Below are 23,780 nucleotides of genomic sequence, written 5' to 3' on the forward strand. Positions count from 1 at the left end.
CTTCAAGGCGTATTCTCTATTTACCAAGTATTTCTCCACTTGAAGTGGTGTAAGTAGCGAGATGACCGTCGGCATAAGTTGAAATCATTCTCTTGAAGATTGACCTCCCATTAATCGCTCCCTGAGAACTTTCTGAGCTGTTTAGCACTATTCAAGATGCGTGCCTATATATTAGCTACATCCCATGTAATCGTTCTTTTGCCTATCTCTGCGGCTGGCGATTGGGCTCAACTCAAAGATGTTGTGAAAACCGAGGGCTGTGGTGATGGTTGCTCCAGTCTAGGTCCATATTCGAGGATAATGCTTTTGACGGTATTTGCGATATGCTAGTTGAAGATGGGTACGTATTATTATATTGCCACTCACCATTTTTCAATCTCTGAGAGCGTTACGGCATTGATTCAGCTGATGATTGAATAGCTGCGCGAAAGCCTTCATCACAGGGAAAGCGTCTGCCGGATCTGCTGATTTTGCCAAGAGCGACAATTTTAGCTGTGAGGATGCCAAGGTCGCTGGCCAACTTACTTATACCAATGCATTCCGAGCCGCTTTTGCTTCCATGGGCGGATTTGGTGCCTATGGAGGCACCCGATAACAATACGTTCACAACGCCGATGGAACTCAGCTTGGCGCCATCATCTTTACGGGATCTTGTATTCCTGTGCTTCAGGGTGCCAGCTGCTAGATGGGGTTTGGTATTCCTTGAGCAGCAAAAACAAGTGACTATTGTCAATTGTTTCAGCGAAAGTCGCAATGCTTACAGCTTATACGAACTGCGATCATAAGTGTCGTTAAATTCGGTACACTGAACTGTGTCAAGTACATCGAATTTAGAAATTTGGCCCCTTTTCGAATTCAAACTTGTAGTACTCGTACTCCCATGTTCAATTCCTTCTCCTGTTGATAGAAATTTCGCTTAAAAAACATATTGAAACTTTGGACCATCTCGCAGCCTCTGGGAAATCTAGAGGAACCATCAAGGTAAGCAAAATTACTAAAAGGCGGGACCTCAAGACTTATGACCACATGGACAGCCTATTAGTTATGACAATTAGGTATATCTACAACCATCTCTCCGGGCTTCAAATTACCGTACTAGTGGTCTGGGACATGATCTGACCACCCAACATTATCTCCACAATATCTCCGAAAGCCCTTCCAGGTAGGATCACGCTCAAATGAGAGCCCCACTCGCCCTCAGTTCCCCACTGTCGATTCTTGCCATAAATAGTTAGCCACGGCATAGTAGATAAGTCGCACGTCTCTGTCGTCTCTGCACTGATTGGATGACCGCAATCTCACGATGCCACGGGCGAGAGAAAAAGCCCAAGCGGGCAGTCTGAGGGAAAGGGACATCGTGCAAATTCGCTTAAGCTGGTCAATATGATTCTTTGTCCCCCACTGTCGGATCTCCTCTCCCCTCAACTGCCTGTCGCCTTCCTTGTCTTTGAACGCGTCGTCAGAGAAAACACAGGATTAGCATACGTAACATTGCCGACGCAGACCTACTCATTCGTCTCATTATGGATCTGGAAAGTTCCGCAGGTGGCCTCACCGAGGTCATGGACAAAGACAAAGCCACATCTAAGATTCCCAATAGCCCCTCGCTTGGGGAACGTTCGATCGACCATGGGGAAAATGACCTGTTGGGCAGGGAAGTTGATCAAGTGCTCGCAGCGAAGATGGTGATTGTCAACGACGTGGGTGTCTCCCTTCAATAACGACCGATGTCTGTCGGCGACAATGACGTCGGACCATTGATCATTCTTCTTTTAGGCCATCGATGAAATTGGATTTACAAGTCACCACTGGAAACTGTTCTGTTTGAATGGCTTCGGGTACGCTGTCGACTCGCTCATCCTGCTTATTCAGTCCATCATCTCAGCCAAGGCCAGGCTAGAATTCCAGCCCAGCTACGCGACGGGTCTGACAATTGCGGTTTATGTTGGTATGCTGGCTGGCGCCATCTTCTGGGGATTTTCGGCCGATATCATCGGTCGCCGCTTTGCATTCAACGTGTCCCTTTTCGTTTCCTCGATCTTCACGGTAGTGGCTGGGGCTGCCCCGTCGTGGATTACACTGGGGTTGTTTATTTCCCTGAGTGCATTCGGCGCAGGGGGAAACCTTGTCCTGGATACAACGGTCTTCCTTGAATATCTTCCCAGCAAGAATCAATGGCTTTTGACACTCATGGCGGCTTGGTGGGGTAAGAAACAATCTAGCCTTCTCCTACTGACCCATTAGAAAGATTGCTAATCATTTCGATTATTTTAGGCCTCGGTCAACTAATTGCAGGCCTCTTTGCATGGGCTTTCCTTCCAAACTACTCCTGTTCTGATGCAGCCACCTGTACAAGAGAGAATAACCAGGGTTGGCGGTATGTCTGGTACACTTCGGGGGCTTTTGTCTTTATTCTCTCCGTTCTTCGGATCACCATCGTTCGGCTGCAGGAGACACCAAAATTTCTCGTCGCGGAAGGAAAGGATGCAGAGGCCGTTCGAGTGCTCCAGGATCTTGCCACACAGTATAATCGTCCGTGCAGCATTAGCGTAGAGCGCCTGGAGGCCTGCGGTGCATCTCATCGCCACGAGACCACCGCAACCGGAATGACAAAACGGCTCATTTCTTCCAAAGAAGTTATTTACCATTTGCAGGGGCTCTTCGCAACCAAAAAGATGGCCATCTCCACCACACTGGTGTGGTTCTCCTGGCTTCTCATCGGCCTCGCCTATCCGCTATACAATGTCTTCTTGCCAACATATCTCGCATCGCGTGGTGCGAGCTTTGGCCAAGCGAGTGACTATATCACCTGGCGCAACTATGCTATCAACAACACTTGCGGTATTTTCGGTCCTGTCCTAGCGGGGCTCATGTGCCGCTCACCTTGGTTCTGGGGCCGCCGTGGAACAATGATAATTGGCGCCATTATTACTATGGTATTTTTCTTCTGCTACACTCAAGTACGCACAGCCAGCCAGAATCTCGGTTTTACATGTACGATTTCGTTCTGTTTGAACATATATTACGGTACACTATATGCATATACACCCGAGGTTGGTCGACTACTATATCACTTTACTATTTTCGAAGGATAAATTCTTCAAGCCGAAAGCCAGATCCAATACTAACTGTCCAGGTTTTCCCTTCCGGTCACAGAGGCACCGGCAACGGGGTTGCTATTGGTCTCAATCGTATTATGGGTATAGTGAGTGCTGTGGTTGGAGAAGCCGCTGATGTGAGTTATCAATTTCCTTTCGTAGCTTATCTTATCCATCCCATTTTCCGATACTGACCCTCACACCAGACCACAACCCCTGTTCCAATTTTCATATGTGCAGCACTGTATATCGTCATGGCTATTGTGGCTGGTGCATTTCCCTTCGAGCCGTACGGCCGACGCAGCAGCTAACGGCATTATGTATGCGGAACTTGGTATGCTACCGGTTGCGTTACTCCGTTGTTCGCATTCGCTCTTTCTCCTCCCCTGGACAACAAGGTCTCCCGTATTTAGCGGCTTGCCCATGAGCATAAAATCTGCCGTATTATCTCCGCATTTGCACCTTGACATCCTCATAGAGGCAGCTGCAAGAGATTAGAGGATATTTGATGAAACTCCCCGGCTGCAGACCACTATCGGGGTTGATCACATTTATCCCGAAATCTTCCTGTCATTTCTAAACAGTGCGAGAGTACTGGAGGAACACGTTCATGCACACTAGATACAACGGGTCAAGAGAAACAAGGTTCTCTAAATTGGCACGGTGGAGCAACTATTGAGTATGCTACAACTATGACCCTGGAGAACTACAATCCCCAAACAATAATTCCTTATTGGGACTGATCTAGATGAAACAGGCTAATAGTAGTGATCCAGTTCAGGTTTCATCATTTATCTATTCTAGTCTTGGATTTCAGCTTTTTGTCAATGCAGAATCTTGGAAGTTCAAGTTCCAAGGTTGTTCAGATGATGCAACAAACCTTGGAAAGTAACTCGCCTGATAGGTTGCATATAAATTGAACACCTGAGTCCACACAGGCTTTGAACCTTGAATCAGCCCCGGGGTACTATATACTCCTAGTCCGATGTTAGATATCCCAATTTCCGGAGCTCTCAATATTAGAATTTCGGGTAAGGCCCACTCGAAAGCTTCAAATTTGAAGCGGACTCCCACCTGTGCATCATACAGAGAACTTGAATATCTTAACCGACGCTCAGGTGGCAGTAGTATGCAGAATTGTGCAAAGCATGCCCAGGTGCCCGGTTGTGCATTGGTACCACTGGCAGTGGAACTGGAAATTGGAATGAATGAAACCCTTGTTCATTCGTACTCCATACTAACAATAATGTTCCTTTTTCTCATGGTTCAGGTAGGTAAAAACTTGAATGGTAACTTCATCAATGTCTATCATTACGGGTCACATGACCAGATATGTCATGTGCACGCGTCCCTTAGTTAACTAATTTCCCTGCCTACCACTTCTCAATTCTCTATCGTGCAGCCACACAACCTCAACGAACCCAAAGCAATAAGTCTGAAAACTCACGACTGGGAGTTCGAGATGTTGGACCTCGATCCAGCCAAAGACCTCCGAGATCTTGTTCCGACCGTGCGATGACGACATGATTGGACATTCTCGTATTCACAACCTTGGAAACTCGCAACCTCGCAGCGCCTACATAAACCCTCCCAGGTTACCTTTCATCAGTCACCAGTCACCCGCTCTACTACCTCCCCCTACGGACTTCGGTGATCTCCTCCTTCGATGGCGCGTGTCGCAATAGCTGGAGGTAGCAGCTCCACTCTTGGCGTGTCTATCATTTCCGCCCTCGAGGCAACTGGCGGTCGCTATCTTCCGGTCATCTTGTCCCGAGAGCGAAAATCAAATCACGCCTCGGAACTCTGGCCTCGGAACCTGGAAGTTCGGCAAGTCGACTACCATTCGCATTCATCGCTTGTGGCTGCCCTGTGCGACGTCGAAGTGGTCATCAGTGTCCTCTTGATACCCGGTCCTGACTGGGTGACGGCTCAAATAAATCTGCTTCATGCGGCGGAAGAAGCAGGCTGTCATCGCTTTGCCCCTTCCGAGTTTGCTTTATCGGGCTGGGCACAAGCTAGGGTGGGTATATTAGAGGCTAAGAACGTGGTTTGGCGCGCGGTGCAGTCCTCCGTTGACCTAGGGCGCATCGATGCTGCTCGATTTCCCTGCGGAATGTTCATGAACTATCTCGGAATTGGCTGCCCAGGTGATGAAAACCGAACGGAAGCTCTCGCCGGCTTCCAGGAAGGGCCATATCTGTTTCACCTTGACAACCGCCACTTACCATGGGTGGATGTACCTGTTCGCCAGGATGGAACCATCCCAAATTTGACAATGACGGATATCCGAGATGTGGGCCGGTTTGTCGTTGCCGCTCTAGATCTACCAGAACCGTGGGCGGGTAGAGAGCTTGGCATGGCTGGCGATACTCTGTCTTTTGACGAGCTGGTTGCTCTCTGTCAGAAGCACACCGGCATGGCAGTAGAAGCTCGCAAGGTTACAGTGGAAGAGTTGCAAACAAAACTTAATTCGGTTCCACCCCATCAGTTTATCGCCCGTATGGAGCTTCAGCTGTCCATCGTCTGTACCTGTGATGGGTCTATAGTGGAGCCGGCTTTGAATAAACTGTGTTCGATAAAGCCAACCAGAGTTGATGAGTATTTGCAGCGTTATTGGGGGCAATTCGCCAAAGATGGTTGAATAGTACATTACCACAGCTAACTCTCATGAGCTTTGCGAAACATATTCAAAGAGTCGATCTCTTCATGGCAGCGAACGAAACAATGAAAGGAAATTGAATAAAAAGAAAAGAAACCAGAGATCATGTGAGGGAAAATAAGTGGGAAGTGCTTTATCAATCGCCAAAGGCAGTTTCTGATCTTGTTCCTCGATATTCCTGGTTCTCATCATGATGGAGTATACCTGCTCCCCCGATCACTACTTATACTTGCCCACGAATTCCAAAATGGCCTGATTTACCTCAGCCGGATGAGAACAGTTCAAAAAATGGGCACCTCCCTCCACTGGCACCAACTGTGCATCCGGCGAGTTGGCGAACATCTCAATCTCCTCTTTCGCATTAGCCACCGAGTATACGGCATCTTTGGTTCCCTGGAACTTAATTTAGTAGGCACTTTCTGTCAGCTGACCAGCGAAACACTTACATGTAGCCATCTGACGGGGCATTTGACGTCTGAAAGTCGCAGGTGAAGCCCCCCCACGCTCGGCTAGGTTGATTGCGGCCATGCGAATCCGGCGTCGACCCTCCTCTCCACGATATGTGGATTTTAGGGTCGACTGCCAGAAAGTCCGAATTTCATCCGAGCATTCGTTGAACCCGATGTTGATCAATGCGTTACAATAGCTCTCGTCCGGTTCGAAGTTGGGATCACCTTGGCTGGCTGCCCACTGTGCCACAAAGCTGGAAACAATTGCCGGGCCATCCCAACATTCCAGTTTACGACTTCGATCCGATTCGCTGTCCATCGAGGTCCCCAGAGGAATAACCCCCACGATCTAATTATCCTTAGTGCCGGAAAAAGCCAGTAGCATTGGAGTAATACTACCTTCTCCGGCCGCAGTAGAGCCATTTGAACGGTGACCCATCCACCTTGGCTGGTGCCCAGGACGAATGCCCGATCAACCTTCAATGCATCCAAAACCTGCAAGTTCATCTCCGCGGTATCCCAGTATGTCCACTGCTCACGAGCCGTGCGAGTCTGTCCATGACCTAGTAACTCGATTGCAACCAGATTCATCTGATCGGTCAGTCTCGAGTCACTGAACTGAGCTCGATAAAGTTCTGAAGATGTTGTGAAAGCGTTGACTAGTACCAGCGTTGGCTTGTTCGAATCATAGGCCTCGGGCATTTGATAGGCCGCATCAATGCCCCCCAGATGGGGAACATGCATAATCCTAGTAGTTGTCATATTTCTTAACTGCTTATTGTTACCAACACAGCCGGGAGCCGAAAGTAAGAAATTATTGAAACTTGCACGGTACTTATATAAATATTTTTCTCGATTTCTCACACCGTCCCCTCCTGTATATGCCCCTCTTCGCGACCCGCTTTCAACCCCTCCAAACCTTGGCGTAAAGTTTCGGAGACAGTCCATCCCAATAGGCTTTATTTCCCCTTGCCGTGTTTGTGCGGTTGCATCTACGCTACTAACTCACTCAAAATAGTATCGATCATCAAGAATATTATTGCGTTCATCTAGTAGACTGCCACTAGCTAACTAATCGGTGTCGTTACATTCCCTCAACTATTTCCACTACTGGCCCGGTGAAGTGCCTCTTGCCGCCCAGTAGATAGTAGTACACCGCTCCAATTACCATCCATCCCATTGTGACGACCACGCAGTAGTTCATGTTGACTGGGGTGACTGGTTCAACTGTGGGGAACGTGCTAAAGACCATCGCAAGGACCAGCCACAACATGGCTGCGATGTTCACGACGGGCCCCCACCGGTTCCCAAGATTAAACGGACCCGATCCAAGTCCTCGGGTTATGGGACTAGAGGAGCGGCGGCCATAGAGCAGCATAAAGAGAATTGGCGAAAAGTAAGATGCATACATTCCCAGGATGGCCATGGACAGAACGGCATTGAATGCAGTGGAACTACCGAGGTAGATCAGTCCTAGCAGCATCTGCAAAAAAGACACGAGTAGCACCATGCGAACCGGAACCTTCAAAGTTGGGTTGACAACTGACAGGAATTCCGATGCTGGCAAACCGTTGTCCCGAGCGAAAGCCCACGCCGTGCGGCTTGTTGAGGTCACGCCGGCTGCGTTTGCGGCGAGCGCGATCAAGCTAATACACAGAGCAAGGATGGATGCCCCAGCCGGAGATCCGGTGACGTTGAGGAAGAGCTGCATGAACGGGAAGCCGATCTTTGATTCCAGAAGACCGTTGAGATCCCCCAGAGCGAAAAGTAGGACGATGGTGTATACTAGACCGATGAGTCCGTTGATCGCAACGCTTCCAATCATAGCCAAGGGGACGTTTCGAGATGGCTTAGGAAGCTCTTCACTCAGGTGACAAGCTGCATCATACCTGGTAGTAAGATAAATGACTTGTCAGCGGCCTATTGCCAGTTGGATTCGATGGAAGCGGGATTCATACCCGAGAAAGGGGTATACTGTGCTCAGCAAACCAACTAGCCAGGAGACCCCGTCATTGGACCATCCGCTGCTATTGGAGAATTCAGTGAAGACATATGTTGCAGTATGCTTCGATGACATTGAGCCAAGGACTGAAACAATAACAATAAAACCAACAACATGCAGTACTCCTGTGGCCATATTAGCCTGTTCATGGATCTATCTCGCGGAGCTTCTCGACAGTGGGCGGCTTACCTGCGATGAGATTGGTATGTGGTAGAATCTTAGATCCCCATACATTAACCGCTGTAGAATATGCCAGGATCGCCCAGTAGAAAAGCATACCCTGCCATCGCAGTGGCACATATGTATCGAGATGGTTGAGGGTAATCAGCGCCTGCAGCTGGAGCCCAGCAGCGAAAGCGGCGGAAGCGGAAAGGACGAGCTGGCCACCGATGGAAATCCAGCCAGTGAACCAGGCCGCAGTTGATCGGTAGGAAGGTGGACTGAGACAATGCACCCAATGGTATTGTCCTGAATATATATCAGCAAAAGACCGACAGGATTGGAGAATTTATCGGGAGGCACACCTCCAGCAGTTGGGAAGATTGAGGCAATTTCTCCGAGAGAAAGCACAACAAAAACCGTTCCAATTAAGGCAATAAGGCTGCATAATAAAAAGGGACCTTTAGGAACCAAAGTGCAGATACTCGGAGTTTAGGGTTCTCTCACTAATTATAAAAGAGACAGGGGGCACCACCGTTAGTCAAGGCCGTGGCGACGACGGATGAAAGAGCCTCCCAGGTGGCCATCAATGATATCTGTAAGCATACAATGGACCATAGTGAGAACTCACGGCGGAGCTCTTGCACATGACCAAGTGCTGCCAACTGCTCCTCGTCGCTAATGGGCTTCTCCGGGTCTGAAGTGACCATCTTGGTGTCTGGATGTCGATCGGAATGGGGATCCATATTGAAACTGGAAGGCTATGTAGGCGACTGGGCCCGATTATTCTTGCCTAGACTATCGGAGTGGGATGGCTACTCCATAATATAAGGGTAGGGATATAGCCTCGGACAGGGCGGAAATCAAGATAATCCTATCAACGGGGCATGGCGGGCATGAATCCGCACCTGGGCTGCATGAAGGCTTATCATGACCTTATCAGGACAAAGGGCGTGCAAGCCACTGCAGTGGCCTACATTGATGACCATGGATCATCGGGCGTAAGCATCCCTGATATGCCATTTGCCTCTACGAAATGCGGGGGAGTTCCGTCCTTCCTAGATTCCATGATCGACCCGCCAGATACGAAGTCACAACCAATGGGATTACACTGCTGAGGCTGGGTTTTGAAACGCGGGGGAGAGATGACAGTAGCTGCAGTGGCGATAGAGAAAAAAAAAGAAAAAAAAAGTACTATTCCAAGAATGGTGCTAGCTGCTTGGTTAGCATCGCATGGTGGCGGCTGATATTTTACATCTCATTGATTGTTTGAGGAACACTTCTACCCTGCGTGTTCTACCTTTGATATCTTCTATCTGGTTTCACGATATCCCACAGACCTGCTGCCTCGTCAATGCGGGGATGCCTAAATGGGCAAAACTCGCGCCTCGCACTAAATGGAGACTAAAACAAATCACAAGTGGAGCTTGCGGAAGCTCGGAACCGTTGGACGGAATGTCGTTGGGGATACTCCGTAGCAAGAAAGATCAAAGACGATAAAAGGTGGTAGGTGTCCTATCTAATTTACTTCAACAGGAATTAATAATTAATAACATTCCATTTTGTGCACCATACTAGTACACACAATGATGGCCCACCCCCTTGCCATTCTCTCTCCGGAGGAGACCAACGTGGCCCGTGACCTCGTCCGCGCTGCTCATCCCGACAACATTCTTATCGATTTCCGAGAGATCTTCCTGCAGGAACCCCCCTAAGCCTCAATTATTGGAGTTTCTTGCCCTTGAACATGCAGGTCATCTCAGCCCAACCACTCCACGCCCACCGCGCCTGGCCTTATGCCAGTACGACGTCATCGGCGCTGATCGCATCCCCGAGTATCAGGAGTCGGTGGTCGATCTCGTCGCTCACAAGCAGATCAAACATACTGTTGTGGGAAAGCAGCATCATGCATCCCTAACCTTGTTCGTGTTCATTTTCATTTTACCTTTGGTCCTTTCGTTTCCAGCCAGCTAATTCGAACTCTTTGTAGGAGCGAATTCGACGTGCTCGTTGATCGGTGTATGAGCTCGCCTTTGTTCCAGGAAGCCATCGCTCAGTTCTCCCTACCCGATGGATTCGAGGTCGTCATTGAGCCCTGGCCATATGGGGGTCTGGATAATACCGACGAGAACCGTCGCTTTTTCCAGGGACTATGCTTTGCCCAAGACAAGCGATCTGGCAACCCAGACACCAACTTCTACTCCTTTCCTCTACCTATTATCCCCGTGATGGATGCCCACACCCAGCAGATCATCCGTGTTGACCGACCGGCCACCGGAGGAAAAGGAGATGGATTGTTAGAACAAACCTTCAAGCGTGATATCATTGGTCACTGCAAGCCTTCCGAATATGTGCCCGAGCTGCTTACGGAGGGTACTCGCGCGGACCTCAAGCCACTGAATGTCGTGCAACCCGAGGGTCCCTCCTTTCGCGTCACCAACGAGTCGCTGGTCGAATGGCAGAAGTGGCGGTTCCGCGTGGGCTTCAACCCACGTGAAGGTGCGACGATCCACGATCTGTGGTACGATGGCCGTAGCGTGATGCATCGGTTGGCCATCAGTGAAATGGTATGTTCCAATCTCTGGCCAGTGCCTGTCTCGTGGTCCTGGCATCGACACATATAACCTCATACTTTTTTTCTGTTCTTCAAGCTCACGCCCCCTTCTCTAACAGACCGTACCGTACGCCGATCCTCGTCCTCCGTTCCATCGAAAGCAGGCCTTCGACTTTGGCGATGGCGGTGGTGGAAACATGGCCAACAATCTCTCTCTTGGGTGTGACTGCCTGGGGGTGATAAAATACTTTGATGCCGTGATCACAAAGCCAGATGGAACTGCCGAGAAGTTACCTAACGCAATTTGCCTCCACGAACAAGATAACGGAATCGCCTGGAAGCACTCCAACTGGCGTACCGGTCGGGCTGTGGTAACTCGGAACAGGGAGCTTGTCGTGCAGTTCATCATCACGCTCGCGAACTATGAGTATATCTTTGCCTACAAGTTCAACCAGTCAGGCGACATCACCGTTGAGGCCCGAGCGACCGGCATCTTAAATGTCGTCAACATCGATGCGGGCAAGGTCAGCGACTACGGCAACGTGGTCAGTGGGGGGGGGTTCTCGCCCAGAACCATCAACACATATTCTGTGTCCGCATGGACCCGGCTATCGACGGACAGAAGAATTCGGTGGTGGTAGAGGAGTCGCATCCAGTCCCGATGAACGCCGTCACCAACCCCAATGGCAACTTCTATCAGATCACCAAAAATACCGTCGAGAGGGCATCCTGGATCGATGCGGCCCCGGAGTACAACCGGACGATCAAGATGATCAATCCACACAAGACTAACCCCATCAGTGGAAATCCTGTTGGGTTCAAGTTCATCCCTCTCGCCACCCAGAACCTTTTGGCCGACCCAGAGTCCGTTCAAGCCCGCCGTGCTCAGTTCGCCCAGCATCATGTGTGGGTAACGAAATATCAAGATAACGAGCTGTATGCGGGTGGCCGGTACACCTTACAAAGTCAATATGAGATTGATGGCGTTGCAGACGCCGTTCGTCGAGGTGACTCTGTGGCTGATACCGACGTTGTGGTCTGGAACTCGTTTGGCATCACCCACAATCCTCGCGTGGAGGACTGGCCCGTCATGTATGAATTCTTCCCCAATTTATTTGCAACCACATGGTTTCCTTTTACTAATAGCAGCAGGCCTGTTGAAACATTCCAGCTCATGATCCGCCCAGCGGACTTTTTCGTAGAGAATCCTTCCATCGACGTTCCCTCAAATAAGAACGTATCTTCGCGGCTGGTCGACAAGGATTGCTGCCGTAAGTCTCATATCTAGAAGTTGCCTATGACCAAGGAAACGACTGTACTATACATGCATCTGTATTCGAATTCTACTGGAAGGGCCAGGGAAACTTTCGAATGCTGGACTATAAAATCGACGCCTGCATTATCTGGCTAGGCGTTGATGATCATTTTCATAAATTTCGAGTTCAAAGCAATTTTTTTTACAATCATATCAGTTTTCTCTGTCCCGCACTCTTCCTGCAAGAAGGCAGGGTTGTTCCTCCTTCTTGCCGAACGCTTAGGTAGATCCTTTGACTTCCAAGGTGGAGTAGTTCCGAGATACCGAGGATAACTCAAGTTTTAATGTTGGCACCATCATCGTACTAGTCCACGGGACCATGCCAACCATGGGACCCTAATTTAACGGTCTCCACCACAGGCTTCCGCTTATCTTCCACATTAATATCCTTCTTTCCGTACATTCCGAGCATCTAAATTCATCTCACCTCGCTCTTCCAACCATCCCCGCAGTTCATTGAGAAGTGGATGTGCGATGACCTTGGATGTCAGACCCGATGAGGATCTAGCTTCGTTGCGCCCACGAAAACGGGCCAAATATACCCAAATAGCCTGGTAGGCCCCATTCCGAATTTCCGTTATCGGAGAATTTCTAACGTCTTGGGCCAAGCAATGAGTGTAAGCGACGCAAGCTGAAATGCAGCGGCGGCTCTGTATGCATGCGATGTACGCGCGATAATACCACTTGCAGCTATACTTCGCAGCGGTCTATAGCACAACTTGAGGACCCCGCGCCCAAGGATGATTGGTATGGAAACCCTTTCTTATGACATCTTGCATACCTTTTTTGTTTCTACTGGGTTATTTACTAGTTGTCCGAGACTGACTAATGCGTTCTTTTGCGTCTTTCAGGCCCAACCATGCGCGATTCCGGGCTGTCGATCTGGAACTCGATACGCTCCGTGAGGAGATGCGGACTCTTTCCGCTCGCTTGAAAGAAGTTGAAAGTGCCAATTCTGTTGCTTCATCAAGACCAACTGTTAGTGCCGCACCGACTAGCTTACAGCGCATATTGAACCCACCCAAATCGCCTTCCTATGTCGGACCTACGAGTGCTGAGTTTGGTTTGGACCATCAAGATGACCCTTTGCTCTATGCTCTTGATGATCGCGACAATATTCATGCAGACAACTTCCAGGGGAATCAGGACAGTCGCCCTGCTTCTCCAGTCGCCCAGATCTCAACGGGGTCGACGCCTACCGAGAATTCTACAAGCCAACATTCATTGCATGACTTGGGGTTAGAAGAAACATTGCGCCTTGTACAAGTCTACGAAGACACCGTCGGTATTATGTATCCCTGTGTCGATCTAGCTAGTCTGCGTACTTATGTCGTGGAATACTATCATTCGCAAACCTCTGCCTTTAACAAATCATCGGCACGAAGACTATCAAGAAGAGACGAAGATTGGTTTCATGCCCGCGACATTCAGGTATTGAATATTGTCCTTGCTACTGCCCTGCTGGTAGAAAGCCATGGTCAGAGCGAGCGAGCAGCTCAACTGGCTGATAGTGTGGAAGATCGTTTTGCGAGTCGACTCAAAGTTGCGCAGGTGGATATGAAAGAGTGCCTAATATTGACATTACTGGTGAGTCAAGGATTCCAACTTCATATGAGTGCACAGTTGGTCGACTAACTATCACAGTCACTATTTCATTCCTATCGCGACGACGAGGTCATCGCATGGCGGCTTACAGGCATGGCGGCTCGGGGCAGCATGGAACTTGGTCTGCATCGACAAGAGACATGGAAAAAGACCGGTGGCGTATTTCCAGGCGCTTTAGAGTGGATATGGGCTAGTCGACTGTTCTGGTGTATCTATGTACTCGATCGCAAGTGGTCATTTGGCACGGGTCTGCCATTTGCCATTCAGGATTCCGACATGGATACCAACCTTCCGGAACCTGGTCATTCCACCCCGTACTTAACATGCCTGATCTCCTATGCCCGGTTGGGTACAAAAATATGGGGCCTTATAGTTGGCTGGTCGAATCGATCACGCGAAGCGACCTCGGAGGGTTGCGCTTTTCTCGATGCTCAAGTGCAGCAGTGGGTCCATTCTATTCCACGCGAACTACGCTTCGACCCTAGTTGGCGTTCACCTGCTGGGCCCGTACATACGGATCGTACCAGAATGCTCCAGGTGCTACTAGCTTTACAGGCCAACCAACTACGTATTCTTGTTTATCGACAAAATCTTCTCAGTGGCGATCGGATTTTGGACGACATACCCGGTGCTTTGATAGCCGTGGAAACAGCAAAGAGTACCATTCATATGCTAGACTATTACAGTCGTGTTTCAAATGTTTATTTTCAGCGCCCTGAGCCCTTCAACTACTTCTTAATCTCGGCTCTCGCGGCTTTGTTCCTCGCGGTTTTGCATGCGCCGGCTCGTTTCAGCCAACTATGTCGGCCCGAGTTCTACACTGCAGTCGGTATGGTGCGTCGCTCGGCGACCCGGGCGAAAACTTCCCGGAGGCTGCAGAAAATTATCCGCAGCCTCAAACGAATTCAACTGAGTGTACCATGGCAGGCTCAACAGGCGAGCCAGCACACTGTTCACTCCCGCAGTGCTTCTAATGCGGCCATTTGCTCACTCGACACCCCTTGGAAAGAAAAACCTTTTCCTTTTCGCAATCCATTCGACTTAGACCCAGTGTCATTGACAAAAGATTCTCCATCAGTCAAAATTGCATCTAACTTATATCAGACGCCTGGGATTCCCACACCACAAGGTTCTTCAGCAACCTTTTGGCCATTATCTCCTAATGCAGCCCTCGAAGTGGAATCAAATGGATGCGAGGATCTTAGTAGCTTCTTTGAAATCGCCGGCGGCTTCTGTTTTGAGCCTCGGCCCGATATCGCCAACGAGGCGGAAATGGGAATGTCTCAGGATGGCGCCGGAAGTGCCCCGAATCCCCTAGATGTGTTTCAGGCAGAGGATGAGGAGTTAACAAGGGTGATGGCTGGCTTGCTATAACATAATAACGCTATTATGATATTTCTTTCGATTTTACGGTTGATCTTTACGTATGGAAATCACTCGATTTCGGCTAATAGCACCAAAATTCTGTGAATTTCACTGGTGCTTTTCCCTGGATTCATATACCTATTAGCCGGCTGAAGAAAATCCTCCGCAGTCTGAGAGCTCTTTCTCTGGTTAGTCGTTCTGCACCCCGTCGTGGTGGCGCCAGCATTATACATGAACCAATTCCCACCAGTCAGAGCAAAGTTACAGTTTGGTTTCATGCTAAGACAGCCACCCCTGTCCCGCTTCCTCTCGCAGAAAGCCCGCCCCGCTCGCAAATTTGCCCAAATTCTCTATTCTGAAAGGCAAGCGACGGACCCTTACGTTAAGGTCCTCCACCCGTGCTCCTTTCTAGACCTGGACTGGTTTCCACGAATGGCTTACCCACTACGCTGCGTATAACTCATAAATAGCGATCACAAACCATGAACTGCTTTGAGAATCGTCTGCATTCACTTCAATAATCTCATCCAACACAATGATGTTTCGGGTATTATACAGCTCTGCGGCTCTCTTTGGAAGCATAGTGCATGGATATGCGAACCCTGGCAGCTGCTCCGGGTCTTGCAATGTTCATGATCCATCCTTAATACAAAGATCTTCCGATGGTACTTACTTCCGGTTTTCCACTGGAAATAAAATCTCTTATGCGAGTGCATCATCAATCAAGGGACCTTGGACTGCGATTGGCTCCGTGGTGCCTGCTGGGTCATCGATTGATCTCGATGGAAACGATGATCTATGGGTGAGTGACAATAATCTACCGCAAGAGTGAGAGCAGCCACTTAATATCTCTTCTCCAGGCCCCTGATGCCCAGCTCGTAGATGGCGTCTATTACGTGTACTACGCAGTCTCAACTTTTGGATCCCAAAATTCTGCAATCGGTCTTGCTACGTCCGATACTATGAATCTAAACTCTTGGACAGACAAGGGCACCACAGGAATTTCCTCTTCATCTTCCAAGGCTTACAATGCCATTGATCCGAATCTGATAAATGTGGATGGCACTTATTATATGAATTTTGGGTCTTTCTGGCATGACCTCTACCAAGCTCCCATGAATTCCGCGGCAACCAAGGTCGCATCCTCGTCCTACAATATCGCTTACGATTCCTCCGGAACCCACGCTCAAGAGGGCGCTTACATGTATAAGTACGGCAGTTACTACTACCTGTTTTACTCCTCTGGGATTTGCTGCGGATATGATACCTCCCGGCCTGCAAGTGGAGCCGAATATAAGATCAAAGTCTGCCGATCGACTTCTGCGACTGGTAACTTTGTAAGCTGCAACCTCCTGGACCCTCCAAATTCCTGGACTTACGTCCATATCATCTCTTTAGGTCGATAAGTCTGGCACCGCATGCACCAGTGGAGGCGGCACAGTTGTTCTGGAGAGCCACGGCACAGTGTATGGACCTGGTGGACAGTAAGTTATATTGGATTTCCTATTTTCTCTCCCGACCACGTGGTAGGCAATACTTATCCGTCGCAATATCTAATCATCAGCAGGGGAATCTTTACTGATTCAAGCCTCGGTCCGGTGTTATACTACCACTATGTCGATACTACCGTGGGCTATGCTGATAGCCAAAAGTTGTTTGGCTGGAACACAATCGACTTTTCATCTGGCTGGCCGGTGGTTTAAATAATAGAGATGACAGGAGACACCTTGAGTTTACCCGTTCTCTGCTTTGAGGCTGTCATTGAGGAATACAAATAGTTGCCTCCATCTATGTTTTCTAGCATGAACAAAATATCATAAACATTAGGTAGTCTATCAATATGACAGTGACAATGTTCTCTTTGAAGGGTGACATTCATTCTCTTTAATATTTATGCTTTTCCACTACTCCCAACGATGTCCATCCAACGCTGCATCTCCTCGTTCAGTACCCGAATTCCCGACTCCATCAACTCTGTTAAAGGGTAAGTGGCATTTTTATGTAGATTTTCATACCAGGGATCCAGCACGAGCTTATTAACGTTAACTTTGGACACCCCCGCTTTGATGCATTCTTTCGTTAACTCGGGTGAAAAGTCATTGGTACCATGCAGGACCAGTCGAACACGACCGTTCATTGAGTGGAAGATTTTGTGAAGTCTAGAGTGAGAAAGGTTTTGTTAGCGACTTGGTTATCTAAGTTTCCCTCCCACTGGTGGAAATTTACCGGTCCATGTCCAGCTTAGGACCTTCCAGGGGGTAATCTCCATGCACATTACCAACTCCAGGGGCAAGGAAATCAACGCCAGCTGTGATGAATTCCTCCACGTCCTCTGGGTTGGTCAATATTCCTATGATTGCAATCAGACTTGGTTCATACCCCTGAAAAGTTTCGTGGATTTCTTACCCTGTAAATCTCCTGTGTCCATGATACCATCTTCCCCACCTTCGATGCGTCCTGTCTCTGCTTCGACTGATATACCACGTGCATGGCAGTAATCGCGTAGCACGCGGGTCTTTTGCAAATTATCCTCTTTCTCATAATGACTCATGTCTACCATGATTGAATCGAAAGGCAGATTGTCGGCGACATATTTAATTTGTTCATAGTCTTGTGCGTGATCAAGGTGCACAGAGATGGGGACAGTGGCATTCTTTGCGGTGGCCGCTGCAGCGAAGACCAGCGATGGTGTTTGCAGTAATGAGGATGGGAAGAGTTGAATAATCAAAGGCGACCGGCGTTGCTCGGCCGCCTTCACCATGGCTGTGATGTGCTCGATGTTATATCTGAGGGGGTTGTCAGTGTCCATGATTCTCTCAATCTTTAACCTCGATGCTCAACTCACACAATCGCTGCCAACACTCCATATTGGCCCTTTTCTGCGTCATCTAGGATCTGACGAGTCCGGTTGGTGTCTGTCGCCATAACTGTGATGCAATTGAATCCTCTTCCGCCAAGCCAAACGGTGATCAGGTGTTCTTGGACTATGCGAGTTTATATAAATATAATGATACTTCCGTAGTTATTCCCCCACAAATTGTTGACGTCTCTAGGGAAATCAACCTCGCAACGCAGTTCTCTCCCCCACCTCGTCTCGAGGCAAACAGCACGACCAAAAAGGAAAGTGTGGAGATATGGAGAAGGTTTGTTGTTGTGAAGGTTGAAACATCACGGGCCAATCATATCAGGTGACAGGCAGGTGACTCGGTCCTCCCCGGCAACTTCATCCTTCTCTTCTTCCTCCCCGATCATTCGATACTTCGAATCTAACCACTTCTCGACTCTCCTGCACACCTCGTCCCGATCCTGTTTTCCTCTTTCATCATGACCCTCGAGTCGAAGAGTACCCGTTTTATTATTATCATGCGTCATGGCTAGGATCGCGTCGCGGCAGAAGCGTAAATCCCGTGGTCGCGGCTTGAGAGCCACTACTGGCTGGTACGTGCTTTTTGCTTTGCGCCCCCCGGATTTTCCTATTTTTGGGCTTTTCATATAGACTACGGCGTAACTAGAACGAGTCTAATCCATCGAGATAGTGTCATTTGCAAGCGCCGCCACGTGAAATGTGACGAGGTAGGCCACTCTTCTGCTTCCTTTCCAGGCGCTTTTATCGCGCAGCCATCAATAGACAACCCTCTCATTTCACTCTAATCCATCCAGGTTCGACCTCAATGTGGACCCTGCGCCAAAGGTCAACGTCCCTGTGTCTATACCTCCCATGATGCCTCGATCGGCGGCAACTCCCTGCGTCAAAGTCCCATCCCCGACATGCAGACACCCGCGGGCCAGAGAGAGATCGAGTCGAATCAAGTTCACCAATCGTTTCAGGTCCTCGTTGATGCATGTCACCAGGAAGAGCCAATTCATCTAGATTCAATCCAGTCTCACTCAACACCAACCACAACAGCCGAGTCTGATTCCGTCACAAACGCCCCGGGCACCCTCACAACGCCCGGGCAAACTTATGGATTCGTCCCCTCGCCAGGAACAGATACGTCGGTTGCATCGACCAGGGTTGCACCACTCAGTTGGTTTGAGTTGCTTGCCACTGATGCCGCCAATGCAGACGACCGATTTTTGCTCTCACCTCCCCAGCAATTTCCCCGGTCGCGCGCCGACGAGCCGGTCGAAGACCCCCAGAATAGCTCCAATTTAAGACCGCGGACCTTGCGAGAGCGTGAAAGCTTCTACGCCGCGGCCTTTGCTCGAAACCCGGAAATTGAGCAACGCCTTGCCTCGCAAACTCCCGAAGGGGCCTCCGCCGTATCGGATGACCCCTTGTCATGGAGCACGCACACCCCAATACAATTGTCTGACTTGGAACATGTCCTTTTTACACACTTCGTGCGTATCTCCAGCCAATGGTTGGATCTTTACGACCCTATAAAGCATTTCTCAACCGTTGTGCCTCACCTGGCCCTGAGAAATGTCGGGCTAATGCGCGCGCTCCTGGCCCTCTCAGCACGCCATCTCTCTCTGCATTCCGATGAACATCAAAACGGACATGGTTCTATCCATGCAGAGGCTCTCTTCTCGGAGGAGATCGCTAGCCCAGACAGAATCGACAGGAACTTGGCTGTGCAATATTACTATGAAACACTTCATTATCTGAATAGAGCCATGCAACACCCATCATATGCTCGCAGCCTTGAAGTGATCGCAACTTCTCTGCTCATCAGTACCTACGAAATGATTGACGGGTCCAATCAGGACTGGGAGCGACACCTCAAAGGCGTATTCTGGATCCAACGCTTTCAGGACAACGATGGAGAATCTGGTGGCCTGAGACAAGCGGTTTGGTGGGCCTGGATACGGCAAGATGTCTGGGTAGCGATGAGAGAGCGGCGTCGGGTTTTTAGTTTCTGGCAACCAAAGAAGCCCCTGGTCTCGTTGACTGCCTCGGAGTTAGCAACACGTGCAACATATCTCTTGGCACAGTGTGTCAACTATACGTCAAGAGAAGAGCAAGAAACATCGGACCTCTCCCGACGTCTTGAACGTGGGAGTGAATTGCTGTTCCTGCTGCAGGAATGGTTTGATCACCTCCCGCCGGAATATAACTCCCTGCCTCTCTCAACCGACATTCACACCTTCCCACCAGTCTGGGTGAATCCATCTGCCTACGCTGCGGCGTTGCAAGTGCATAGCCTTGCCCGTATTCTTGTGGTTCTTCACCGGCCATCCACTGGGGGTATGGAGGATTACCGGGCGGCGCAAAGCCTCTTGAGACTTTCAGTGAATACCATCTGCGGTATTGCAAGGACCATTGATGAACAGGATCATGCGGCTAGCCTAGTGTCTATACACTGCTTGTTTGGAGGTAAGTCTTTTTCGGATCACACGATCAAGATCACCGGATTAATGGCTCTTTAGCTGGAATGTGTGTCCATACCCCTCATGAACGCATAGCCTTGTTAGAGCTCCTGGAGTCTTGTCAGCGGCGGGTTCGCTGGCCTTTGATTTCACTCCGGAAGGAGCTTGAGCTCGAATATGCCAAGGACGCCCTCCCAAATTTCATGACTTGAGACCCCATTTGAATTGAATATATATATATGGCTTCAACTCATACTAAAGTGTGTTAAGATGATACTAGTACACTCCATCGTCAGCGACTCCGAGTCGTCGCTATGTAGAAGGCACGACAAACAACTCGAAAGAGTAGGCCTTTAGAACATTACAAGCTACTCTACAATCCCAGCTTCAACTCGCCTATTGAAGTTACTAGTTCGTGTACCACATGGAAGTTTCCCAAACATGGCAAAAAGGAAAATAGACTTGAACGCCAGTCTACCAATATGGCCCTCGTACAACCTTATAATACAATCGTCATTGATTCATGAACTTCTTGAAATTGTTATAGTCCGCTGCATGCTAATACCTACTAGTAAATATAGCATATCATGCCCGGCATTTGGGGACCTATTTTCGACTTCCAATGTTATTATTCTTCAATCACAGATTGTGTGCGACGGCGGAACCAAACATGCAGGCCTGTGAAAGTAACAACTCCTACAGCCAACATCGCAGAAATTACCGAAAATCCCATAATGTATTTGGGACTGTCAGAGTCCGGGAACAGGTACTGGGGGTAGTCATGGTTAGCTTGATACATGTCATCTAATGGAAAAAGGCAGGTTCTTACCGATCCATAAATCTGAGCCAGATTACCCAGCGCATTGACTAGGGCCAGACTCACACCTCGTGCTTGAGGGTGCATGCTGGCGAATGCAGATGAAGCGTACGCCAGCGTACCACCATTGGTTGCCCATAGCCCAGCAGCCATTAAAACAAGTAAGACGTATCGAGCAGTGAAGTTGTATACCACACAAACAATGATAGAACATACTAGCGAGAAGGCTAGCCAGCAGGCAATGACAAGGCCTCGCCAATTTGGGATCTTGTCGCTGAAGTAGGCGGTAACGGCTGTACAGACGAAGGCCACGCCATAGATTGGGACCGTGAGAAGATTGACGCGGTAGGTGGATGCGCCTTCGAATAATCCCTGGACCAAAGTCGGGTAAAAGTAGGTGAGAGTGCTTGAGCCAACGATGACCTAGTAAACATAACCTTACGTCAGAATCACCCGGTGTCATTTTCTTTTGAAAATAATCGAGATTCTTACCATGTATCCAACCACAAAGGCCCACGTTCGTAAATCCTTAACTGCAATTTGAACAGCCTCCCAGTCGCCCATTTTCTCACCGTCCGCGGTGACAGCAGTCACGTTCTCGCTGGCCAGTCGAGCGACCGCGATATGCCTTTCATGCCCAGACAGGCGTCGTGATGTTGCTGGGAAATCGGGAAGAATGAACAGGGAGATGATGGCAAATCCGATGGTAGCAGCTCCCTCGACAATGAAAAGCCATCGCCATCCTCGAATCCCGTGGACACCCTCCAGGTTATCAACGATACCAGCTGCGATCAGTCCTCCGAAGGCACCTGATAGAATTGCCGCAGAGATATAAACTCCAAATCGCTTGGACTGTTCTGTACGCTTATACCATGATGATAGTACGAGCAAGACACCAGGTGCAAATCCGGCTTCAACACAGCCGATTAAGGTTCGAAGAATGACCAGATGCTTATAGCTCTTAATAACTGCCATCACGCAAGTCAAAGTACCCCAGAGAATCATGATACCTGGCAAAAAAGGGAGGGTCGAGTTCGGCCGAGGATTAAACTAGTAAAAAGAACATCAGGTCAGTCCACGTAGCGACCACGTGTAGGTTTCTGGACAACCTACTTGCTAGGCACTTCAAATACCACGTAACCCACGAAGAAAACAACCAAGGCAATCGAGTACTGATCTGAACTCAAGTTCAAGTCCGTCTCCATGCCGGAAATCTTTGCATTTCCGATGCTGTAAGTGAAAATATGAGTCAGTTTATTGATCTATCAAAGCTGAACTGATGGTAGCATACTTTGTACGGTCCATATATGAGAGCAGGTACATGATCCAAATCGTCGGCAACAGAGTCATGTCAATCTTTCTCACCAACGCCTTCTCTTCTTCGGGGGTGAAAGAGGGTTCTTCATCGATATCAGCATGTTCAATCTTCTCGGAAGAGATTTCCATCTTTGTCAAGTCACCAGCAGTGCTTAAAGACATGATGGGCTTTGAAGACACGGTCACAAAGAAAGTGATGAAGTGATGAAGTGATGCCAGTGGAGATGACAGGGGGTTGAGGGGACGATTCGTCTGCGAGTGTGGAATATATATGCTTCTCAGCCACTAGGAACGAGATAGTCCTTTACCCGCATACCTAGGTACGCTGTAGCCCTGGAGGCTATGACGGTAGGGGTCAGATCCCATCATCCCATACGGTCGTGCTAGACCGGAATCCGGAAGTTGGCCTGGGGTTGAGTGTCCACTTTGGCCCGCCTCCGCAACGCCAGAAGGGCTCCGCCGAACCCAATCGCCCATACTGCCGGTGGCCTGCTTCCGAGTGACTCGTCGCGAGGCAGATTAGGATCTCGGGGTACCGAAACCACGAGGTCAGAACGACACGAGGTATTTAGCAGTTGCGCCGAAGGTTTCAAGTGGATAAGCTTTGTATGGGGTGGCCAAAGAAGCAGTCCGGAGGTCTTTCGTTGCGGCAACTTTGCTCAACAATTGAAGATCATTCCAACTTTCAAGAGATGGTGTGGGCTGACCCCTTGACAAGGGAGCAAGGATCTGGAATTCTATTTATGCTTGATCGGCGGGTTGGTTACTGCCTTTGGTCTCCTCCATATTCTACCATTGGATGCAACAGTAATTCCCATCGGCGGCATAGTATAGTATATTTCCATGAACGGATCATCCTTGAACTTCCGGCTTCGGATTTTAATCTGGCTAACATTCACCAGGTTTGTTCGTTCCAGCTTGTAAAGGACGAGGAAGGACAAGGCCGCCCGATGTTGGTGCGCTGACGATTTGTTGTGTGACCACCCCTGCTTTTAGTTCACTTGAATTCAATATTGCTTTATGAACAGCTCCCCTGAATATTCGAAATGGCGGTCTTGTACATGTCCATTCCATATTCAGAATACGCATTTATCTGCCATACATACGAGTACTCGCTCGTTTCTCGC

The 23,780-nt window shown here is 49.2% G+C and overlaps 8 protein-coding genes across 8 annotated transcripts; 5 read left to right on the plus strand and 3 right to left on the minus strand.

Annotated features, from left to right (window-relative positions):
• Positions 1 to 1,523: 1,523 nt before the first annotated feature.
• N7481_011962 (MFS transporter) lies at positions 1,524 to 3,409 on the plus strand (the record flags this gene model as incomplete). The annotated part of the gene is made up of 5 exons (XM_057271181.1): positions 1,524 to 1,700; positions 1,777 to 2,206; positions 2,275 to 3,053; positions 3,137 to 3,235; positions 3,305 to 3,409. 5 exons carry the CDS (start codon positions 1,524 to 1,526, stop codon positions 3,407 to 3,409), a joined length of 1,590 nt encoding a protein of 529 aa, XP_057115369.1.
• A 1,355-nt stretch (positions 3,410 to 4,764) lies between these two features.
• N7481_011963 (uncharacterized protein) lies at positions 4,765 to 5,739 on the plus strand (the record flags this gene model as incomplete). The annotated part of the gene is made up of 1 exon (XM_057271182.1): positions 4,765 to 5,739. The coding sequence occupies one exon, from the start codon at positions 4,765 to 4,767 to the stop codon at positions 5,737 to 5,739; it is 975 nt and encodes a 324-aa protein (XP_057115370.1).
• Positions 5,740 to 5,976: 237 nt separating this feature from the next.
• Positions 5,977 to 9,113, minus strand: N7481_011964 (uncharacterized protein; the record flags this gene model as incomplete). The annotated part of the gene is made up of 8 exons (XM_057271183.1): positions 5,977 to 6,140; positions 6,204 to 6,555; positions 6,606 to 6,954; positions 7,216 to 7,277; positions 7,375 to 8,095; positions 8,165 to 8,333; positions 8,398 to 8,676; positions 8,999 to 9,113. The coding sequence occupies 8 exons, from the start codon at positions 9,111 to 9,113 to the stop codon at positions 5,977 to 5,979; spliced, it is 2,211 nt and encodes a 736-aa protein (XP_057115371.1).
• Positions 9,114 to 9,953: 840 nt separating this feature from the next.
• On the plus strand, positions 9,954 to 15,215 carry N7481_011965 (putative copper amine oxidase; the record flags this gene model as incomplete). Its single annotated transcript, XM_057271184.1, has 9 exons — positions 9,954 to 10,013; positions 10,171 to 10,289; positions 10,358 to 10,934; positions 11,041 to 11,466; positions 11,544 to 12,013; positions 12,074 to 12,192; positions 12,950 to 12,983; positions 13,088 to 13,823; positions 13,881 to 15,215. 9 exons carry the CDS (start codon positions 9,954 to 9,956, stop codon positions 15,213 to 15,215), a joined length of 3,876 nt encoding a protein of 1,291 aa, XP_057115372.1.
• A 526-nt stretch (positions 15,216 to 15,741) lies between these two features.
• Positions 15,742 to 16,909, plus strand: abnA (putative extracellular endo-1,5-alpha-L-arabinase; the record flags this gene model as incomplete). Its single annotated transcript, XM_057271185.1, has 4 exons — positions 15,742 to 16,008; positions 16,067 to 16,543; positions 16,605 to 16,690; positions 16,774 to 16,909. The coding sequence occupies 4 exons, from the start codon at positions 15,742 to 15,744 to the stop codon at positions 16,907 to 16,909; spliced, it is 966 nt and encodes a 321-aa protein (XP_057115373.1).
• Positions 16,910 to 17,097: 188 nt separating this feature from the next.
• On the minus strand, positions 17,098 to 18,131 carry N7481_011967 (class II fructose-bisphosphate aldolase; the record flags this gene model as incomplete). Its single annotated transcript, XM_057271186.1, has 4 exons — positions 17,098 to 17,365; positions 17,433 to 17,556; positions 17,613 to 17,992; positions 18,052 to 18,131. 4 exons carry the CDS (start codon positions 18,129 to 18,131, stop codon positions 17,098 to 17,100), a joined length of 852 nt encoding a protein of 283 aa, XP_057115374.1.
• An 843-nt stretch (positions 18,132 to 18,974) lies between these two features.
• N7481_011968 (uncharacterized protein) lies at positions 18,975 to 20,579 on the plus strand (the record flags this gene model as incomplete). Its single annotated transcript, XM_057271187.1, has 1 exon — positions 18,975 to 20,579. One exon carries the CDS (start codon positions 18,975 to 18,977, stop codon positions 20,577 to 20,579), a length of 1,605 nt encoding a protein of 534 aa, XP_057115375.1.
• A 568-nt stretch (positions 20,580 to 21,147) lies between these two features.
• N7481_011969 (uncharacterized protein) lies at positions 21,148 to 22,815 on the minus strand (the record flags this gene model as incomplete). Its single annotated transcript, XM_057271188.1, has 5 exons — positions 21,148 to 21,288; positions 21,349 to 21,759; positions 21,829 to 22,386; positions 22,470 to 22,566; positions 22,628 to 22,815. The coding sequence occupies 5 exons, from the start codon at positions 22,813 to 22,815 to the stop codon at positions 21,148 to 21,150; spliced, it is 1,395 nt and encodes a 464-aa protein (XP_057115376.1).
• Positions 22,816 to 23,780: the final 965 nt, after the last annotated feature.

Source organism: Penicillium waksmanii (genome assembly GCF_028829765.1).
Source record: "Penicillium waksmanii strain IBT 27052 chromosome Unknown utg000010l:1.0-3698451.0:1.0-3701458.0, whole genome shotgun sequence".
NCBI lineage: Eukaryota > Fungi > Ascomycota > Eurotiomycetes > Eurotiales > Aspergillaceae > Penicillium > Penicillium waksmanii.